The following is an 18,576-nucleotide window of genomic DNA, read 5'->3' on the forward strand; positions in this document are numbered from 1 at the left end:
GTTGTTTTTTTTGTTCGAGTGGGGGGGGTGGGGGGGGGGGGGGGTGAATATGAAGGACATAGTATGAGATAGTTTAGGTGCACACTGTTCTTGCACTTTGTTTTTTCTTTCAAATGATGCAAAAAAAAATGCTTTTCAATGGACTATCAGCAACAACTGCCTTATCACCCACCCAAGTTTAAAGTTAGATTAAAATAATACAGATAAAATACCTAATTTCATAGAAGGTGTTGACAGTTGAGGAGCTAGCTAATAATTAGTTGTTGCGGACAGACGAAAAGGATTTTTGGGTGTACAAGTCTGTGCACACAGGCAGGGCACATATGAAAATGTACCTCAGCACTGCAATTCAAAGGAGTAGATGAGCTTTAATATAAACAGGATTGTGGGTTGGTACATTGCGCATATAAACATTGCCAGTGAATAGGCTTGTGTCCTAGCCCGCATCATCCTGTAAATCAAATAAAGCAATCCACTGTATGTAAAGCTGCACTCAACAGCCAGGACCTCAATGTGGTTTATTCCCAGGAATCTACAATGTTACAGGTATGACAAGATCCCCAGGCTCTGAGATGTTTCACCAAAAAGGCTTAATCATAGAGACGGAGAAAGATCCAAAACAGAACACATAAAAAGATTGACCAGTTTCCAACACACGTGTGGCCAATCCATACCCTCCCTGCAAGATGCAAATTAACTCTTGCTATTCAAATTCCTCATGAATCTAATTATAACAAAATGGTAAAGTGCAACCTAAATGTTCCATAACATGACACAATATGACAAATGCACCAATAACAACACTACTGTACAGTAAGGGTACACCCATATTATTAATATTTAATTCAAGCCACATAACCATAAATACATATATGGTAGTAAAGTGTTTACCACAATAAAATCATAAAACTACAAGTCCCCACACTGCATAAAGCATTATCACATACACTGAATTCCCCAAAAATCATATGTGACCTGAAATATATAAAGAGCTTTGATAATTTTAGATGTACATTAGAAAATAGCTTGCAATAGCAAAGAATTATCAATCAGGAAGCCGGGCGGCGTGCAATGACTCGCCGCCCGGCTTACTGATAATGGAAGTTCTGTTATCGGGACAAGTATCGGGAGCATTTGGGCGAGTACTCGCCCAAATACCTGGTATCAGCACCGATACAGATACTAGTGCACCCCTAGTATTTGGTATCAGCGAGTAAAAATATTGGTACTCGTACTCGATACTGAACAACTGTTTTTTGCTGCATCCCTATATACTAGTCAAGGAATAATTGAACTCCAGTGCACCTCCTATGTATTCAGTTTTGTAGCTGCTGTCTGTCTGTGGGTGTGTGAAGCTAACACTTAGCTCTAACTAATATTTATTTTTCTAAGATTATCTACATAATGAGGAACCCTAAGGATATCCTTGTGTCGTTGTTTCATTTCTCCAAGATGCTTTGCCTTTATAAAGATCCTGAAAGTTTCCAAGAATTCTTTGAAGACTTTTTGCAAGGCAATGGTGGGTATACACACAATGACAAAATACTTGTTAGTGAATATTATTTTGTAAACACTGTTTGTCTTCCGTATCATTTCTGGTACATCTGAATATGTTTATATTACCTATATTGAGGTAGGGTCCCTTAAACGTTTAATTTTCATTCAGCTGTGTTCATTGCTGGATAATGTCAGTTTGACAATGAATCCTCCATGGTGAACTGAAATTTGTTCATCATTTCTTATTTGTGTTTTCAGTCATACTTATAAAGCAGCTGACTGTCCAATTGAAAAACAGTGGCTGGTTTTTGAAAGGCATGAAAAAAGTGGTAGATTTATACTTGGTGAATCACCAATTTTACAATATTCACTAAGCGTTTACAATATTCACCAATTCTATACCCCTAAGGGAATTGCTATAGATGAGCAGCTGCATTTTGATTGTGGTCATGCTCCTGGAGGTGCCTCTGCACCTTTGTTTGTCAATATGACACGTAGATACTAAGGGGTTCATTTATAAAAGTTCTAAGTCAATGCATACCATATGTACAGGACTAGCACCCCTAGATGGCACTGAGGAGTATAGGCAATTCCTATACTTGTCAATGCCAACTAGGGGCACTAGTGCAGTGCAAACAGCATCTGCTCGGCTATGCATTGGATGGAACTTTGAAAAATGTCACTATTTATAACAATCAGCCCAGAGGTTCTCAATAAAGTAGAACTTGTTCTAGTGCAAAGTGGATCTCATTGAAGATGTCACATGTAGGCACCATAGCACAGGGGAAACCTTTACTTACAGCTGCTGGGATGAGATGAAGAAGATGAATAGTGGCACAGACTTTTATTTTCCCTCTGTCCTTCTACACTATTCACAAAACTGCCATAGGCAGCCGAGTGAATAACTGACCCGAAGTGAAGAACGCTGCTCGGCTATTCACTTCAGGCATGTACGGCTGATTTCAGCCATATATCGGCTGAAATAAACCGTAAATCGGGTGGCTTCAGGTCGGCTTAACATGCTCAGCCGGTTCGGCCGACCCGATGTGCAGAAGAAGTTCGACTCAGCCGATCCAACATCTGGATTGGCTGAGCCGAACCTCCGGCAGGCTACTCGCTGCTGTTCGGCCTATTCTCATAGATGCCGAACAGCAGTGAGTGAATAGCCGAAATGCCGATGAGCTATTGTGCTCGGTACCTCTGTGGTCCCGAGCAGAATAGAAAAACAGTTTAAAAAAGTAGAAAAAAATAGAAAACAATTGAAATGATGGCAGATAGCAGAGGAAGCAATAGGAATGCATAGCTAGATTCCTATTGGCTTTTTCAATTTGCAATATCCAATAGCAAGCTGGCTATTGCACCCGCCCTCTGCTGCTGTCAATCACTAGAAGGGGACCTAATGGAGAACTTCAGGTCCCCTCTGCTGATTGACAACAGCAGTGGACAGGTGCAATAGCTAGTTTGCTATTGGCTATTGCAAAGTGAAATAGCCAATAGGAATGTAGCTATGCATTCCTATGCTGTTTTTTTTTTTTTGACTGACGGCGCCGGCGGCTCCGATGTCAGAAGAAAAACAAACAAACAACAGAGCAGGGAAAGGTTTACTCTGCTCGATATTGGACAACTGGGTTTTAACAGCTGATATGTGTTTTTTAACTAGACTTCTGCTCGATTGAGCAGAGTAAACCTTTCCGGGAGAAAGTGTTTCTCTCCCGGTCGGCCGGGAGCCACTATCTAATAGCGGGGGACTCCCAGAGCATCCAGAAGAGTAATGACAGATCAGCGTCCCTGGTTAGCTGGTAACCAGGGACGCTAATCTGTCTCTGCAAGTGGCCGGAGCTAGCCGTGCGATGACGGCTGGCTCCGCCTAGCTGTCAGTAGCAGGCTGTCGGCTGGTCAATGGCCAGCCGTTCGGCCAGCTTCGGCTTTCGCCTCCGCTCAGTCGAGCCGAGACATATGCCTTCGGCTTGACTGAGCCGCTTGTCCAACTTCGGGAGTGAATAGCCCTTACAGCAGCCCTTGGGTTCTACTGAACCGAAGGGGGTCCTGGGTCCAAAGCTAGCCGAAGGATCAGCCGAAGCAATGGCTAGATCCTTCGGCAGTTTTGTGAATAGACCCCCTAATATCCTTTTAGTCAAACGTCAACAATAATGACAATTATATTTTGGGGTAAATATTTTGGGCTTGTGCTTATTATATAAAAGTTGTTTTGGGAAATAGTTTTTCAAAGCATTCTCTGTAATTAAATCTATTACCAAATTAAAATCTTATATGTCCACATTCATTTTATAACATCTACAAAAGCTATTGGGTGCAAAATCAACATGCTCACATTACTGTCTTGTTGTAAATCCTGGTTATACCTTCTGCAAAAATGGTCTCATGACTATCCAGACAAGTGATTTTAATTAGAGTGACACTAAGCTCTGGAGTTAAATCTCAAAAATGCATTCAATTACCTTAACTATTAACAGTACTGCTCCTTATTTGTGTATCACTCGGCTGGAGATCCTCAAATCATCTCTGAATTCATGGTGACACTGTTCTTCCTTCTGGAGGGTGGCTACTTTTATTCCCCATGGTCCCTGTGTGTGTTGTAAAGTAGCCACCGGCCCTAAGCTCACTCCCGTGATGTACTACAATCTCAATACAAATGAGTAAACTGAACATGAGATTGTAGTCCATCACAGGAGCGAGTTTAGAGTGATGGCTACTTTACAACACATGCAGGGACCATGCAGAAAAAAAGTAGCCACCCTCCGCCTTTAGGTCTGGTAGGAAAGTATGAGAGACCCCAAGTTAAAAATAAAAACAAAATGCGTAGGGTTCCCCCAAAGTCATACCATACCCTTTAGGTCTGGTAGGAATTTTAAGAAGGAACCCCACCCCCAAAAATGGGGGGAAAAAAACGTGGGTGGAGGGGGACGAGCAAGAGCCCCCCCTGCACCATACCAGGCCAGGGTATGTGGGGACAAGGTATGTGGGGACAAAGGCCTCTTCCTCACAAGCCCTGGGGCATAGGTTGTGGGGGTCTGCGGGCAGGGGGGCTTATTTACATCTGGGTACCCCCTTTCATACCCCCCTTGTGAATGAGTAAGGGGTACTTGTACCCCTACTCGTTCAGTAAAGGGTTAAATAAAATTGTAAATAAAAAGACCAGACTTTTGAAAAAGTTCTTTAATTAAAAAAAAAACACTACAGAATGTTTTGACAATTCCTTTAATTATAAAAAAAACAACCCAAAAAAGGAAAAAAAATGGTTCGAACAAAGTAATCCACGTCAATCACGGCGTCCATGACAGTATCTTGCCGAAATTTAAAAAAAGCCTGATGCTCATTAACCCATTTGCACGCAATGAAACACACGCCACAAAATGACCTGTATGACAGATGTTGGCAAAAAGTAAACAAATGGGCGGAGCTAGTGGTGACATCACCACTGGCTCCGCCTATTTGTTTTAGTTTGGTTGTCACCTGTCATATGGATCGGCCAAATCAAAACAACTGCAGCTGGCTTGACCCAGTTGTTGTCATTAAATGACTGCCCAGCGTCCTCAGGTCATTTGAGGACACTGGGCTGTCAATGAATAACAACAACCTGGCGGAACCAGCCGTGACTTTGTTTGCCAAATGTAATAATTAATATTTGGATAGCAACCTCAATTGGTCCAACACTACATATTGGACAACTGGGTTTTAACAGCTGATATGTGTTTTTTAACTAGACTTCTATTTAAGTGCATTGTGAATATTTATGCAATAAATATTATATATGAAGACAGACTTTTATAATACCAGTGATACCATTTATTCCTCACTTCATGCATCTGTGATTATTCTCTGAGTTTCTATGTTCTAGGATTGCATTTCTGAAACTTTTTCTAAGGTTACTCCAGCTTGTCCCATGGGACAACCCAGATTCACAGGTGACAGCCCAACCTCCTCAGCTGTTCTGGAAAACAAAAAACAACTGGGTACCTTTCCTGGTGCAGGTAAAACCTTTTTATTCAATAAGAGTAAACAAAAATATACTCACAAAATAGGCAGTACATAAAAAACATCAAAATTAGCATTAGCCGTGGAACTCTGGGAGGAGAACTGAGTCTCCTGAGTGTCTCCTTGATCTCTCCGTCTTTCACATCCACAGCAGCTATTCAATCAAGGACTGTCAGTACGTTTTGATGTTTTTATATACTGCCTATTTTGTGAGTATATTTTTGTTTACTCTTTCATTGAATAAAAAGTATTTACTTGCACCAGGAAAGGCGCCCGGTTGTTTTTTGTTTTTCTATATAGCCTTCTGGACTGCCTGACTGGAACGGGGCAGCCTCTACTGGATGCGTAGTGAAGGGTTCTGGCTTATGGATGGTCTTCCTGGCGCTGGTCGATGTATTGCATTTTTTGGGGTTCTGTTTTCTTCTGCAGAAACATATAAGATGTGTCCTCCATCTATGCCAGCCTATGTACTGTAAAAGTAAATGAAGATTAGAAATGCACAGAAGAGTGCATCTCACTCATGTTTCTGAGACACCAAACAGATATGTTTCCTTCACCATCAGAGGAAGTGGAGCTGCATAAAAAGCACACAGAACATTTCACTATTACAAGTACATTTTCCATAATAATATGTTCATAATGTATTTGCCTCCTTTGTAGTTCTATACAGCTCATGGTTTGATCACGTGAAAGGATGGATGCAAATGAAAAATAATAAGAACTTCTTTTACATTACATATGAGGAACTTCATCAGGTAAAGGTTCAGAATATTATTATTCTGTATTTATATATCATTTCTATGATAACCAGCTCATGTGTGGTGGGCAAACCATGTGATCTTTCTTGTCCATTCACAGAATGCTTTGTATTATGTGTAAAGAATACAAGATGTTTTCTCAATGACCAAAATGCCCACTATCTTCTTTGTGCTAGAGCCGGATCTATCATTTTCGGTGCCAAATGTTCGGTGTTTACGGAAGGGTAAAAAAATGATCGTCATATATATTAGCTAATGCAGCAGCTAGCCACAGATGGGACACCCATAATTAACTCCATGCCAGGAGTCAAACTGCACATGGGCCCACACAGAGCTCCTATAATATACATATCAAAGGTTCCACCAAAGACAGCAACCCAAATTAAGAAAAACAAGTTGAGGAATTTTAAGGGAAGTGAGATAGACAGCAAAGGACAAAGGTTTATGAGAGCAAATGTCAAGAAAGAGAAAAGTCTTGCCACAATACCTAACACAAAGCCATGTTTTAATAAATCCAGACTTGGGTTGGTTACATACGCTATCAATTATTTTATAATTAAACAGAATGTGAACTGTTTTGACCGTCAGTTATCAGGTATCTTTAATCCGTGAACTTGGGTACTCTGTGTTCAGCTTATCATTATACTGATAAAAGTGTTGTCTTTTTGATTTGTGTTTCAAACTACTAAAGACACGTGCTGCAGTTAAATATTTGTTAATGATGCAATGTTCTGGGCAATGCATATTACTACTAACGAGTTTACTCTTCATCCAGGATCTCAGAGGAAGTGTGCCAAAAATGTGTGAATTTCTGGGGAAGGAAATAAACGAAGCACAACTTGACTTGGTTGTAAATAATGCATCTTTCAAAGCAATGAAACATAATAAGATGTCCAACTACAGTTTACTTCCTAAGGACTTCTTAGATCAAACCAAAGGTTCTTTCATGCGCAAAGGTAAAAACCTGATATATTATATGACACCATATATATATATTGATATCATTGTCATTTTTCATGCACTTTTTGTATTTGAAAAACATTTAAAGGAATGTGTAGTATTTCTTTGTTTTTTGTATACACATACACCGATCAGCCATAACATTTTGACCACTGACAGGTGAAGTGAATAACACTGATTATCTCGTTACAACGGCATCTTTGCTGGGAGACCTTGAGGGCCGGTTCCCAACGCAAAGTCTGCATTCCAGAGCGTTCAGGCTCTGAAACGCACTGGACCGCAAACCAGCTTGCGTTCCGGTCCAGTACGATCTGCAAAAATAGTGCTTGCAGTATTTTTGCAGATCGCACTGGACCAAAACGCAGGCACTAATGTGTCTGCGTTCCGGGTGCAGGCGATCGCACCGCGGGCGGGGTGTGTGGCTGTGGTGCTCCGCCCAGCTGTCATTTGCGTGGAGAAAGGTCGGCCCTATGGCCCTATTGTGAATAGCCCGTACAGCAGCCCTTTGGTTCGACTGAACCGAAGGGCTCAGGCGGCCGAACCGAGCTATGGCTGGGTCCTTCGGCTCAATAGTGAATAAACCTCTTAGACTTTTATTCCATAAAATACATATATAATGTGTTGTCATGCGTTGCCTTGGCTTCTATTGGCCATGTGATGTACCCTGTTGCAAAACAAATTGGACATTTTTTTTATTACTGCAATGCAGCACATGGATGGAAACAGCCATCATTTACAACTTTTGGGATCCACAAAATGCAACCGTGTGATTAGGCCCAAAGAAATGGATACATGTGGCTAAAATATAGGAATCAATGAGCAGTTCTGAATATGTAATATGTATGTATGTATGATACTATATGATAGAAATGATCTAGGATCTAAGATTCTTATCACAGATCCTGATATTTTTCCACATTGATAAAAAAAGTAATAAATGAAAGACTCCTTATAGTCAGCCCCCCAAATACTTCTGCAAAAAGATTACATAGCTTCAATACATGTATGTAACCCAGATAAAACCATCAAATTACCACCATAGAAAAAACAATTCTTCCCCATATATATAACAAATTGTTACCCACTCTGATATTCCTCTGTGCTTTAGGCCTTGTTCACACCAAATGCAGAGCAGATCTGCATGAGTTTCTGCACAAGCAGTGCAGTGGGTTTTGCTGCGTTTTTGATGCGTTCCGGGCCGTTTTTGGTTAAAAAAATTAGTTTAAAATGGGCTTTCAGTGCGTTCCAGGGCATTTGCATGCGTTTTTGATGCGTTTGCATGCGTTCCAGAGCAGGTAAAATAGGGCCTGCTGCAGTTTTTTTTACCTGCTCTGGAACAGAACGCTGCGATGTGAACTGGAGCTAAAAATACAATTGGAATACATTGGACGCAGTTTTGCTCCGGTCTGTAACTGCTCTGCTCCTGGAACGCGCTTGGTGTGAACAAGGCCTTATGATTTCCACAGCAGAAATAAAGTATCTTTTTTTTATGCATTTTTAAATTGCAGGTTAAAAATGCTGAAGATTCAGGCAGCTTGAACAATTCTCTCTCTTTCACCTTGTGTTTTAGAAACATACAGTTAATCCCTGTTCTGTTGCAATTTCATAAGTACAGGATTATATACATACAACAGATTCAGTGTTTCTTGTTCTGGCTAATCACAATCACACCTACAAACAGCCAGACATGCCTTAAAGGGACATGGTCATTTTGTACTTTCAGGGCAAAGTTCTTCGGTGTGAAGACATGTCCCCCGCCCTTCAGCCGCCTGCCAATCAGCCTGCCAGCACTCCACCGCTGATCCTTACCTCTTCGTAGCTGTCACTAAAATTCCTAGTGTCGGCTAGTGTTGGACGCTAAGGGGAGCTGTGACCTTAGCCCTTCTGTCATTTGACACCGCTTGGGCCTAACAATTAGCTGCTAGTCTTGAGCACTGTCACATGGGAAGAGGTCACATCGTCCCTCATATCCAGAAAACACTGGGAGTTTTTGCTAGCTAAGGCAGTTGAAGGAGCGGCAGGAGTACTGGAAGTGGGGGTATTCATAAACATTGTCACTACTTGATGACGTCAAGGCCCAGATCAAAGGGGAGAAGAGGTTGCGGGGAGCAGTCAAGCATGTTCTTTCCAGACTTATTCCTGAATCAGGGGTTTGAGTTTATGATAACTACCTGGTGCACTTTCAGTGTTCTAATGAGGAAAGTTGCAGTGTTGGCATCCCTTTAGAAGTTGTTAACCTTTAGGAAAAGGAGATTTCTATTGCAGGGGGTGCCTAAACTTTTACTTGTACCTTACTGCACACTTCTGAGAAAATATGTGAGCTAATCACACAAGTAGGAAATTACGTTTTGCATATGCAGCGTTGCACTCACTTCTTGTTTAACCATTTTATAACAGCTTCAGATTAAAATGGAAAGGTAATTTTCAATAATTATATTGAATTACAAAATGGCTTGTGTAGCAGTTTTATATGCTACATTATTTTCTTAACGAAAGTGGAGTTTCCCTTTAAGCAAAGATAGTTCCACAGATTGTTTTTTTAGCCAAGTTAATTGGCCAACTGTGGTAGGTAAAGATAGGAAAGTAAAAATAGTTCTGATTTATTGTCATGAATTGTTCTCATGAAAAACTGTGGTCTCTGTAAAATGTTAGAAAATATAGATATGGGTAGAAAAAAAACCCATACATTGCCTGGAAGTAGGGTACATTACGGCCATGCATATAGACTATGGAAGCCTTCCTGTGTATTGGAATAGTCTACTGTGTGTTGTCACTACAGCTTGCATGATGATCCCATTATGGTACTGAGCCTCATGTGAGCAGAAGTACACTTGGGGGTCTATTCACTAAGCTGCTGAGGGCAGCCGAGTGAATGACCGATCTGAAGTGAAGTGAGCCGAACGCTGTCCGGCTATCCACTTCAGGCTGGTACGGCTGATTTCAGCCGTACAACGGGTAAAATCAGCCGTACATTGGCTTGCTTCGCGTGGCTTCGGGTCGAGAGCCAATGCATACACGTTCGGCTTGGCTGAGCCGCTCGGCAATGATCGGGAGCTGCACGGGCTATTGTGAATAGCCCGTACAGCACCCCTTCGGTTCTACTGAACCGAAGGGGTCCTGGGGCCAAAGCTAGCCGAAGGATCGGCCAAAGCTACGGCCAGATCCTTCGGCAGCTTCGTGAATAGACCCCTTGGTATGTTAAATGTACATGCCATGACTAGTTTTTTTTTTTTGCTTGTCTTGGTATTTCTTTAAAAATGGTAGCTTATTGAAACAGTGTGAAAGGGTTTTGCTGAACTGCATTACAGTAATATCAAACATTTTTCAATAATGAATCCTGATCAAACAAATATACATTGCCCAGCAAAGTACTTCTTTAAATTGTTGCCCAAGCACTAAGGCCTCATTCACACGAGAAAAGGCCAGCACGAACAGCTCCGTGCCATATGCCGCCCCAGGCTCACCCGCCCTGCACGTCCGTGCGGGTGTCCGTACTCGTATGCTGGCAGGATGGATCCTGTCTTGGGGTGAGTGTAGGGCGGCGTATGGCCGCATACTCCCATAGAGAAGAACGGGGGCTGCGTACTAATCACACGCAGCACCTGTCCTTCCTGGGAGCTGCTCGATACTGTCGTGTACGCTGTATGTGCCGGCCGTTTCTTGTGTGAATGAGGTCTTACAGTCTTCATGTTTCCTAACAGTTGGCTCCAACTCTCTGAACTATCTGTTTAGTCACAAGGGACTGCACAGTCTCCAGCAGCTGTCCATCTACTAGCTTGCAGCAGGGGAGGGGAGAGCAGGGAGGAGGAGAGTGGCTTGGCTTGCCTTGGCATGTCTGTGTGTTTGTGGAGACACAAAGATTAGCAACACACCCCAGGGTTGGCTCTATAGGACCATGCAAAGGGGAAGGAGCCACCCTAAAACAGGATATCAGGGCCGGGACTCATGGAAAGAGCTGATTCTGCAGGATGCTACAAAGTATAAACATCAAAGAGCAGCATCCATTGTAAGTGATTTCATCAGCATTTGAAATAGCTTAAAAACATTTTGACTTTAATATCACTTTAATTCCCAATCATGTACATCAACTGTTTTGTCCTTATAGGGATCACCGGAGACTGGAAGAACCACTTTACAGTTGCCCAGAATGAATATTTTGATAGATTTTATCAAGAGAAAATGAAAGATTTAAATTTCACGTTTTTCTGGGAAGAAATGTGATTTCAAAAGGCAAACTATCAGCGGAAGGCATCGTGTTACTTTTTAATCAGATTGTGTAAATGTATTTACTTTGTCAATGTAACCTTTATTAATTGTAAGACACAATGGGCATAAGGCAATAAATACATAAAAAAAAAACAGTTTGTAAACAGTTCATATACTATATAATAAGCTATATCTTTACTGCTTAATATATGAAGGGCAAAGCAACAGGTTCTCTTAATGCCCTCCTTCCATGCTGCTTATACTCACCTTCCTTTTGTTCATTTGCCAGGAACAAAAATGGAAACAGGATGGGAACAAAATGTCATTAAGTTAATTTTAAAAAGATTTGGGTTGTATCCAAAGTTCTAATTACCAAAGATAGAATTTGTCGATCAGTGCTTCATGACCATAGTTCCCCGTGTGTGGTTGGGGATTGTTTTGCCATTCTCTGGACCAGGCGTAGGCAACCTCACACTACAACTGTTGTGAAACTACAAGTCCCATGAGGCATTGCAAGGCTCTGACTGCCACAGAAATGACTACCATAGGCAGAGGCATGATGGGATTTGTGGTTTCACCACAGCTGGAGTGCCAAGACCGTCTATCCCTGCTCTGGCCCAAGACTACTGGGGTTTGTAAGAGATTGAATTTTGGCTACATCCAAAAAAACAATATAACTTTATTATTCACATAACAGGGCAATAAAATCAGTCTTAAAATAATTTAGGAACACTAAGTCATGCACCATTAGTGCTACCCCTACAGAAATCACAAAAGTTATCACATACATATGATTAAGTACCGCTTACATACTGTATATCATTTCATATTGTGGTTGCACAACACTATGAGCAAAACAAATTGATATACCCGAGATCCTGGGTTAGAATATGTAGCTGTAAAAGAATCCTGAAATTGCACTCATCCACCAGAAAAGGTTGATATCCACTCACATATAATGGATTATAGACAGCTAGCCAGGGTTTGCTATTGCTACCGTGAATATTATCACTGAATTCATCTTTTGATTTCTATGCATATGCTCTCTATGTGAAGTGGATATAATGAGCATCTTTTACGTGCATGGCACATTAAGGGATGTATTTATATACAGTTTACAGAGCCATTTGCTCTGTGAAAATGAATGTACATTTGTTCTGTGCAAATGGAGGCAAAAATGGATGCTATTAGCGTATTTTCTTTCCAGGTCGAAAGTATTACCAGGTAAATACTGCGATATGGCCACTAGATGGAACTGAGGAGCACAAGAAAGAAGAATGTATTTCCTATGCTCCTCAGCTCCATCTAGTGACCATAGTGTGGTATTTTCCAGATACTACAGTCAATCTGGAAAGAATATATACTAATCCTGTTTGTTTTTTCCTCCATTCGCACAGAATGAATGTACATGGAATTTCTCAGGGTGAATGGCTCTGCAAATTTTTAATACACCCCTAACAGTTTGCAAAGGTTCAATGTTTTTTCCATTTTAGGGCTCATCCACACAGGTTCAGAGGTCCATGCACCATGCAGAAGGCCCTTGTTTATGCACCCAGAGACACCTGGAAGTTACCTGGTGTTTTGTGCAGCCACAGCCAGAAGCCTGTTAAATATCAATGACAGGCTGACATATAGAACTTTCCACACATCCAAGCATATACATGCGTACAAGGATCAAGGCACGGCATTGGATGAAGTCAATAACAGATGATTCTCTGGTGTGCCATTATCTCAACTATAGCAATGTGCTAGGTTAGGCACCTTTGTATTGTTTAAACAATATATGGTATAACCTATAACTTTCTCTTTATTTTAAACATCAAAGTGGGCTTGGAGAGAATAGCACATGCAGAAACACTACAATCTTATTGTAGGGTTACATACATTTTGCAGCTCTTCTATGCTAAGCCTACACTGACCAAGCTTCTCAGTAATTAGGTGTAAAAAGCAGTTATTTTATTATATTTTATTGGTACGATTTAAAGCTGAACTCTGGGAACAAAATATAACTGAGCACTTTGCTTAAAAAATGATGGATAAGGTGATATACTTAGCTTATTAGAAAAAGATGGCAACCACATGAATCTATAACCAGCCTTTATAGCAGGGCACACATTGGAAGGCTTACAACAATACAAAACACAAAAAGATGCTCAGCGCACCTGCCAGCCAGCCTGCAACAAAACGAATTACCCTGTCAACAGTATGCGTTAAAAACAGAGGTTTTAGTTGCACAAACCGCTGGCTATGCGCCAGGATCATATACCAGCAGCTGTGCATTGTAGTACAGCTGTGCAGCTGCTGGTAATGGTGGACCTCGATATGGAAACGGACTGAGTGACTGCTCTGTCCGAACCTTGATTCAGACCTCTGCTCAATGAACATTTTACTCTCCCGCCCTCCTTGAATTTTAATTTACTACCCATGCTGAAACCAGGCAGTTAACCCTTGCAGTGGGTGGGCTGGGGAAGACCCAGTGCAATGGTAAATCTTTTTTTTTCCTCCAGAGGTTGGCTTTCAATATCTTCTCCTAAAGTTGCACATCCACTTGTGTTGAGCTGAATTAATTTCCTGCAACTTATAGTTTCAAATGAAAAGCCGAATAGCAAAGGAGGGGGTGGATCGACTACTTGTTTCACCATAGCAGTTATATAAATAACGGAGTACAGTAGCAGCTCAGCTTACATTGTAGAGAGGTTCGGCTCAAGGTAAAAGATCCCGGCACAGAAACTCAACACAACTTTGACTGATAAAGCTCTTCTAACAGGAGTGCAAGACTCTGCACAGAAGGTACCGTCCATCTCTCCCAATTTATTCTCATGATCTTGTTAATGTCTATATTAGTGTTGATGATCTAAGTGAATAATTCAAGGATTTATTTATTAATAAAATGCAGAATGCTATTTTGGAATAAAGTTTTTTTGGATAAAAAAGGAAAAATGCTCCTCCTCAACTTCACACGCATTGTTTCATGTGACTGGCACAGGTCAATTTGCTATGTAGAAGAACTCAAGGTTTTAGAAAAATTAACCTTTATTGTTGGGCTACCCCGGCACTACAAGAGTTAACTGTTCTTTTAGGTCTAGGAGCGAAAATAAAGAAGATATTCTCACCCTATTCCTGGATCTGCAGCATTGACTTTCCACTTTTCTTCCGCTCTGCTCCGGCTGTGGTATGCCCCTTGGTGTCTTCAAGTCTAATAGACCTGTATTACACGTGATGACGTCACAGGTCTTTAGACCACTGCAGCTTGGGGAAGAAGAGGCTGCAGGGGTCGGCCTAGCAGCCAGGCATGAAATAAAATTGGGTCAATATTTCTTCTTTATTTTCACCCCTAGGAAAAAATGATTAGTTAACTCTTGCAGTGCAGGGGTAGCCCCATTGCAAGGGCTAATTTTTCTAAAACCTGGATTTCTTTAATTTTGTAAAAGTGAAAACAAAACATGACCCAGTGACCCATTATACGCACATAGTATATTATCCTGTGTGCATGGCTGGAAGAGTCAGCTGTGTTTTAGATTTACCCCACCTCCTGCCACCGAAGCAGGGTCCCTAGGTGGGACATGTTCAGGACTGGTTGTCAATGAGAAGCTAGGATCTCATTTACTGTCATAAAGAACCTGCTCCCAGCCTATGGCATTCTTTAAAATGGTTTCTCCAGCTTGGACCGGGCAGTGCAGGAGGCAGCGATTAACGATTATTACTGCACTGCTATTGGTGGGGGGACTTCTAAGTCCTGTCAATGTCTTTTGGAAGAAGATTAATGATGCATAGATGTATTAAAAGTGTGTCTAGTGCCAAAACTATTTTACGTTTTGGATAGAGTGGGGCAGTTTTTGATGTTGCTTGTGTCCATGGCTTGTGTCCTGCTTATTTCATCGGGGCAGAAAGTGAAGAAAATGCAAAAACAGGAATAGAGGTGACAACTAAGAGGGGATTTCCCTCACTTTGGACAGATTTCCTCTGCTTTTTATAAGTACTCTAGGCAAAAGTGGACATTTAACCTTTGCAGCATGGGGGGAGCCCCACATCAAAGGTAGATTTTTCATTTCCCCTGGAGTTCAGTTTTAAACCTTTGAGGCAGCATAGAAATGTAACATCAGCATCACTGCTTATTGTGCACCATAGGTGAAGATTTCTGCTCCCAGTACTAGCAATATCCTGGTACCACCAAACTTTTTCTTAAAGAAACCCTGTCACCACCTGGTACTTAGAAAATCTGTGTTAAAGCAGGACTCCAGTGAAAAAAGTTCTTAACCCTTGCTCTGGGGCTACCGACATACTGCAAGGGTTAACTGCTTGTTTTTGTCAAGTTTCAAAAATATCGAAGTTATATTCACCCAATCTTCGGAGCTGACATTCTCTTAGACCAGTCTTTCCTGCCTCGCTCCCCCTCAGCTCCAGTGATCTAAGGATCCTCGGGCCATCATGTTCTCTACACTGTGTATAAGCAGAAAGAAATTCCATTGCTGCAGCGGAGAAGGGACAATTTTGCTATAGGATTGCAGCAAAGATATTACTGATTAGAGGCAAGTCACTGCAGTAGTCAGAATTTCTGTAAATAACTTTAATACTGATTCCCTGCCTGCCTAAAGTTTGCTGCATACCTGACAGGGTCTCTTTACACCAAAGGTATTTAGGAATTAAAACATCTCCAGTACTAGTAGTTCTGTAATGCTTCTCTGAAATATAAATAGTAGGGGCTAAAGCTGGCCATGCACGGCTTGAATTTTGGCCGATTCCTGTGAATCGCCCCAGATTCAAGCCGTAGTGGGCCCTGCCAACATCACCCAGCTCAACAAACATCAACTGAAAAATCAAAGCAGCTGGGTGGAAAAAGGTTGGCTAAACAGTGACTATTTCCGATCGGTGACCGTCACTGTTTGGATATTCTAACAGCTGCGGGTGTTGGCTGTCAGAATACAATAGCTAGCAGGGGAGATTCCTCATTCCACGCAGAAAATCAAGAATCTACCATTGCATGACTGAACAGTGACTGCATCCAATCTGCTGCGGTCACAGTTCAGGCATTCCAGGTTCGCTGTTTAGCGTGGATGAGGCAATTGAGCGTTTTTTCTCTCGTTCAACCCAAAGGGTTGAACAAGAGAAAACTTCAAGTGTTTGGCCAAATTAAGGCTTGTCCCTCTTTGTGAATTGCACTAGATAGCTCAGTAGTGTCTATTTGACAGCCAGGGGTATCTGACACTGTGCCAAACGCAAGCACATATAGTGACAATGTCCTCATGTACCTATGATGGTGTCCTTAAGCAGATTTCCTGCTTCCATGTAAGCAAGTTAGAGTAAACCTTTAATAAGAGCAATATGGGAGCTGCCTCTGGATAGATTCTGCTCCTCAATCTTTTCCCCCGGCTCTCATGTGTAGCCCAAATGGAACCCTTTTTAAGTGCATTTTACATACAACAGCTACAGAACAGAAATATAGCACTCTGATAAGTAAATGCAGATTCAGCCACACAGAATACTCTGACCATATAACAGATAAATAAAGGGAGCGGCATATAATGATTTAGCAGAGCACCCGAGGTTACAGCAATCAGCATTTTGAGTCATACCAATAAGCAAGCAGTTTTTTTTTCTAAAAGAAGGATCCTCTGTGGTCATAATCTAGGACTTAATCCATAAAGGCACCTCTACACCAGCAGAGGAGAAATGACAGCTGCCAAACATGGTGACCTGAATAAAGAGGTGAGTAACCGGGAAAGGGAGTCACAGCAGCTCTAATCTGTATCAGTAGAAGATTGTAAAAGGTCAGAGTTTGATTTATTTCTTGCCAAATCTGGAAAAAACAAGGGGGATGCTCCATGGATATGTAAAAAAGTAGGATTACAGAAGAAGAAGGTTGGTTAATATGGTTATGGAGAGTTAAATCAGCCAAAACTTTTTTTTAGGTTTGAATTGAGTTTTGAAATACCTGTTTTTGTTTTTATTGCTGTCTGTGTCCTTGGTTGGGACATTCACTCTCTCTGTTTGTCCTGGTGACCATTGTGAACAGGGTAGATACAGATGGGAAATCCAAAATCTTCCAATGAGCGGACCTGTTTGTTGGCTGGTATTTAAAGAGACCAGTCGAGACAATATTTTCTCTGGTGTTTATATTGAATAATGAACAGTACAACAATATGGTAGCTATCCAACAACCAATGTATGGACAAATTAGGCACTTTTCAAGTTCTGGCACAAGGCAGCCCAAGTATACAAAACTTACTGGTGGTAGTGTGCTCGAGGAGTGTGCCTTAAACAGGTGCCCCTTTGCTAGCATAATGAAGGCCCCTGGAGCCCTGCTAGTGTAAGAGAGCCGTGACTGCGGGAAGCATGGTCTCATCTAAGTGGGGGTTAACCAAACCCTGAATATGTAAAGTAGCTTCATGCAACTGGCTATGGTCCTATGGGGTAGAGTCAGGGCTGGATTTACTCTCTCTGTTGCCCCAAGGCCAGGTTCCTCAATGCGCCCCCCTACCCCCCAACCCCACACCCCACCACCACCACCACCACCACCATGGAGAATGGCAAACCTGCAGTGTGCATACAATGTCGCCGAGATCACTTGTACAAAACAAGCGGCGGCTTCCCCGCCATTCATGTAGCTCTGCTTGCCCAAAACAGAGCAAAATGTAGAAAACAACTACCCGTCTGGGCATCGGGAGACAGGAATTTCACACCCCTGCTGCCCCTCTACTCCCTGCTGCTCCTTGCTTGGCCTTGTGGGAAATCTGGCCCTGGGTAGAGTAAGACTTCCCACTAAGGCTTCGCTGAGGCATGCTCCTTCATTCAGAGAATCGTTGATCAGAGGAGAAGTTGGACCTTTCCCCTGCGACATGGACACAGAAATCCTCATCTCCAGTGTCAGGGAGCTGCTGGAAAGTGATCATGCTAACTGGCTGCTCTCCCTTCTCACTTCCAATTCCCCCCCGTTTCAGCACCTCTTCCTGCCCTGCTTCCACCAGCTTCCAAACCTGTTTCAACTAGGGCCGAAGTCCCATGACTAGATACTGTATATGCTTCTCCCCACTAAAGTGGCCGTATGATAGAGTGCTGTGCGGGTGATGCAGAACTCAGAATGCGCCATACCAGATGCAGGCTGAAACCTGGTCCTTCCCCAAACTAGCAGCAGTCTCCAGGGGTATTCCAGAGTGTCCCT

The 18,576-nt window shown here is 42.1% G+C and overlaps 1 protein-coding gene across 2 annotated transcripts in view; it reads left to right on the forward strand.

The window, feature by feature from the left end:
* The window catches only part of LOC108804676 (sulfotransferase family cytosolic 2B member 1-like), a 71,488-nt gene extending 60,011 nt beyond the window's left edge, over nucleotides 1-11,477 (forward strand). For both annotated transcript variants that reach the window (XM_018576519.1, XM_018576518.1), the window contains exons 3-6: nucleotides 1,393-1,519; nucleotides 6,154-6,248; nucleotides 7,027-7,207; nucleotides 11,317-11,477. In XM_018576519.1, coding sequence (XP_018432021.1) covers nucleotides 1,393-1,519; nucleotides 6,154-6,248; nucleotides 7,027-7,207; nucleotides 11,317-11,432 — 519 coding nt within the window. In that variant the 3' untranslated portion in view covers nucleotides 11,433-11,477. The remainder of the gene's footprint in view (nucleotides 1-1,392; nucleotides 1,520-6,153; nucleotides 6,249-7,026; nucleotides 7,208-11,316) is intronic.
* The last annotated feature ends 7,099 nt before the right edge of the window (nucleotides 11,478-18,576 follow it).

Source organism: Nanorana parkeri, unplaced genomic scaffold (assembly GCF_000935625.1).
Source record: "Nanorana parkeri isolate BGI_ZX_2015 unplaced genomic scaffold, ASM93562v1 scaffold69, whole genome shotgun sequence".
Lineage (NCBI taxonomy): Eukaryota > Metazoa > Chordata > Amphibia > Anura > Dicroglossidae > Nanorana > Nanorana parkeri.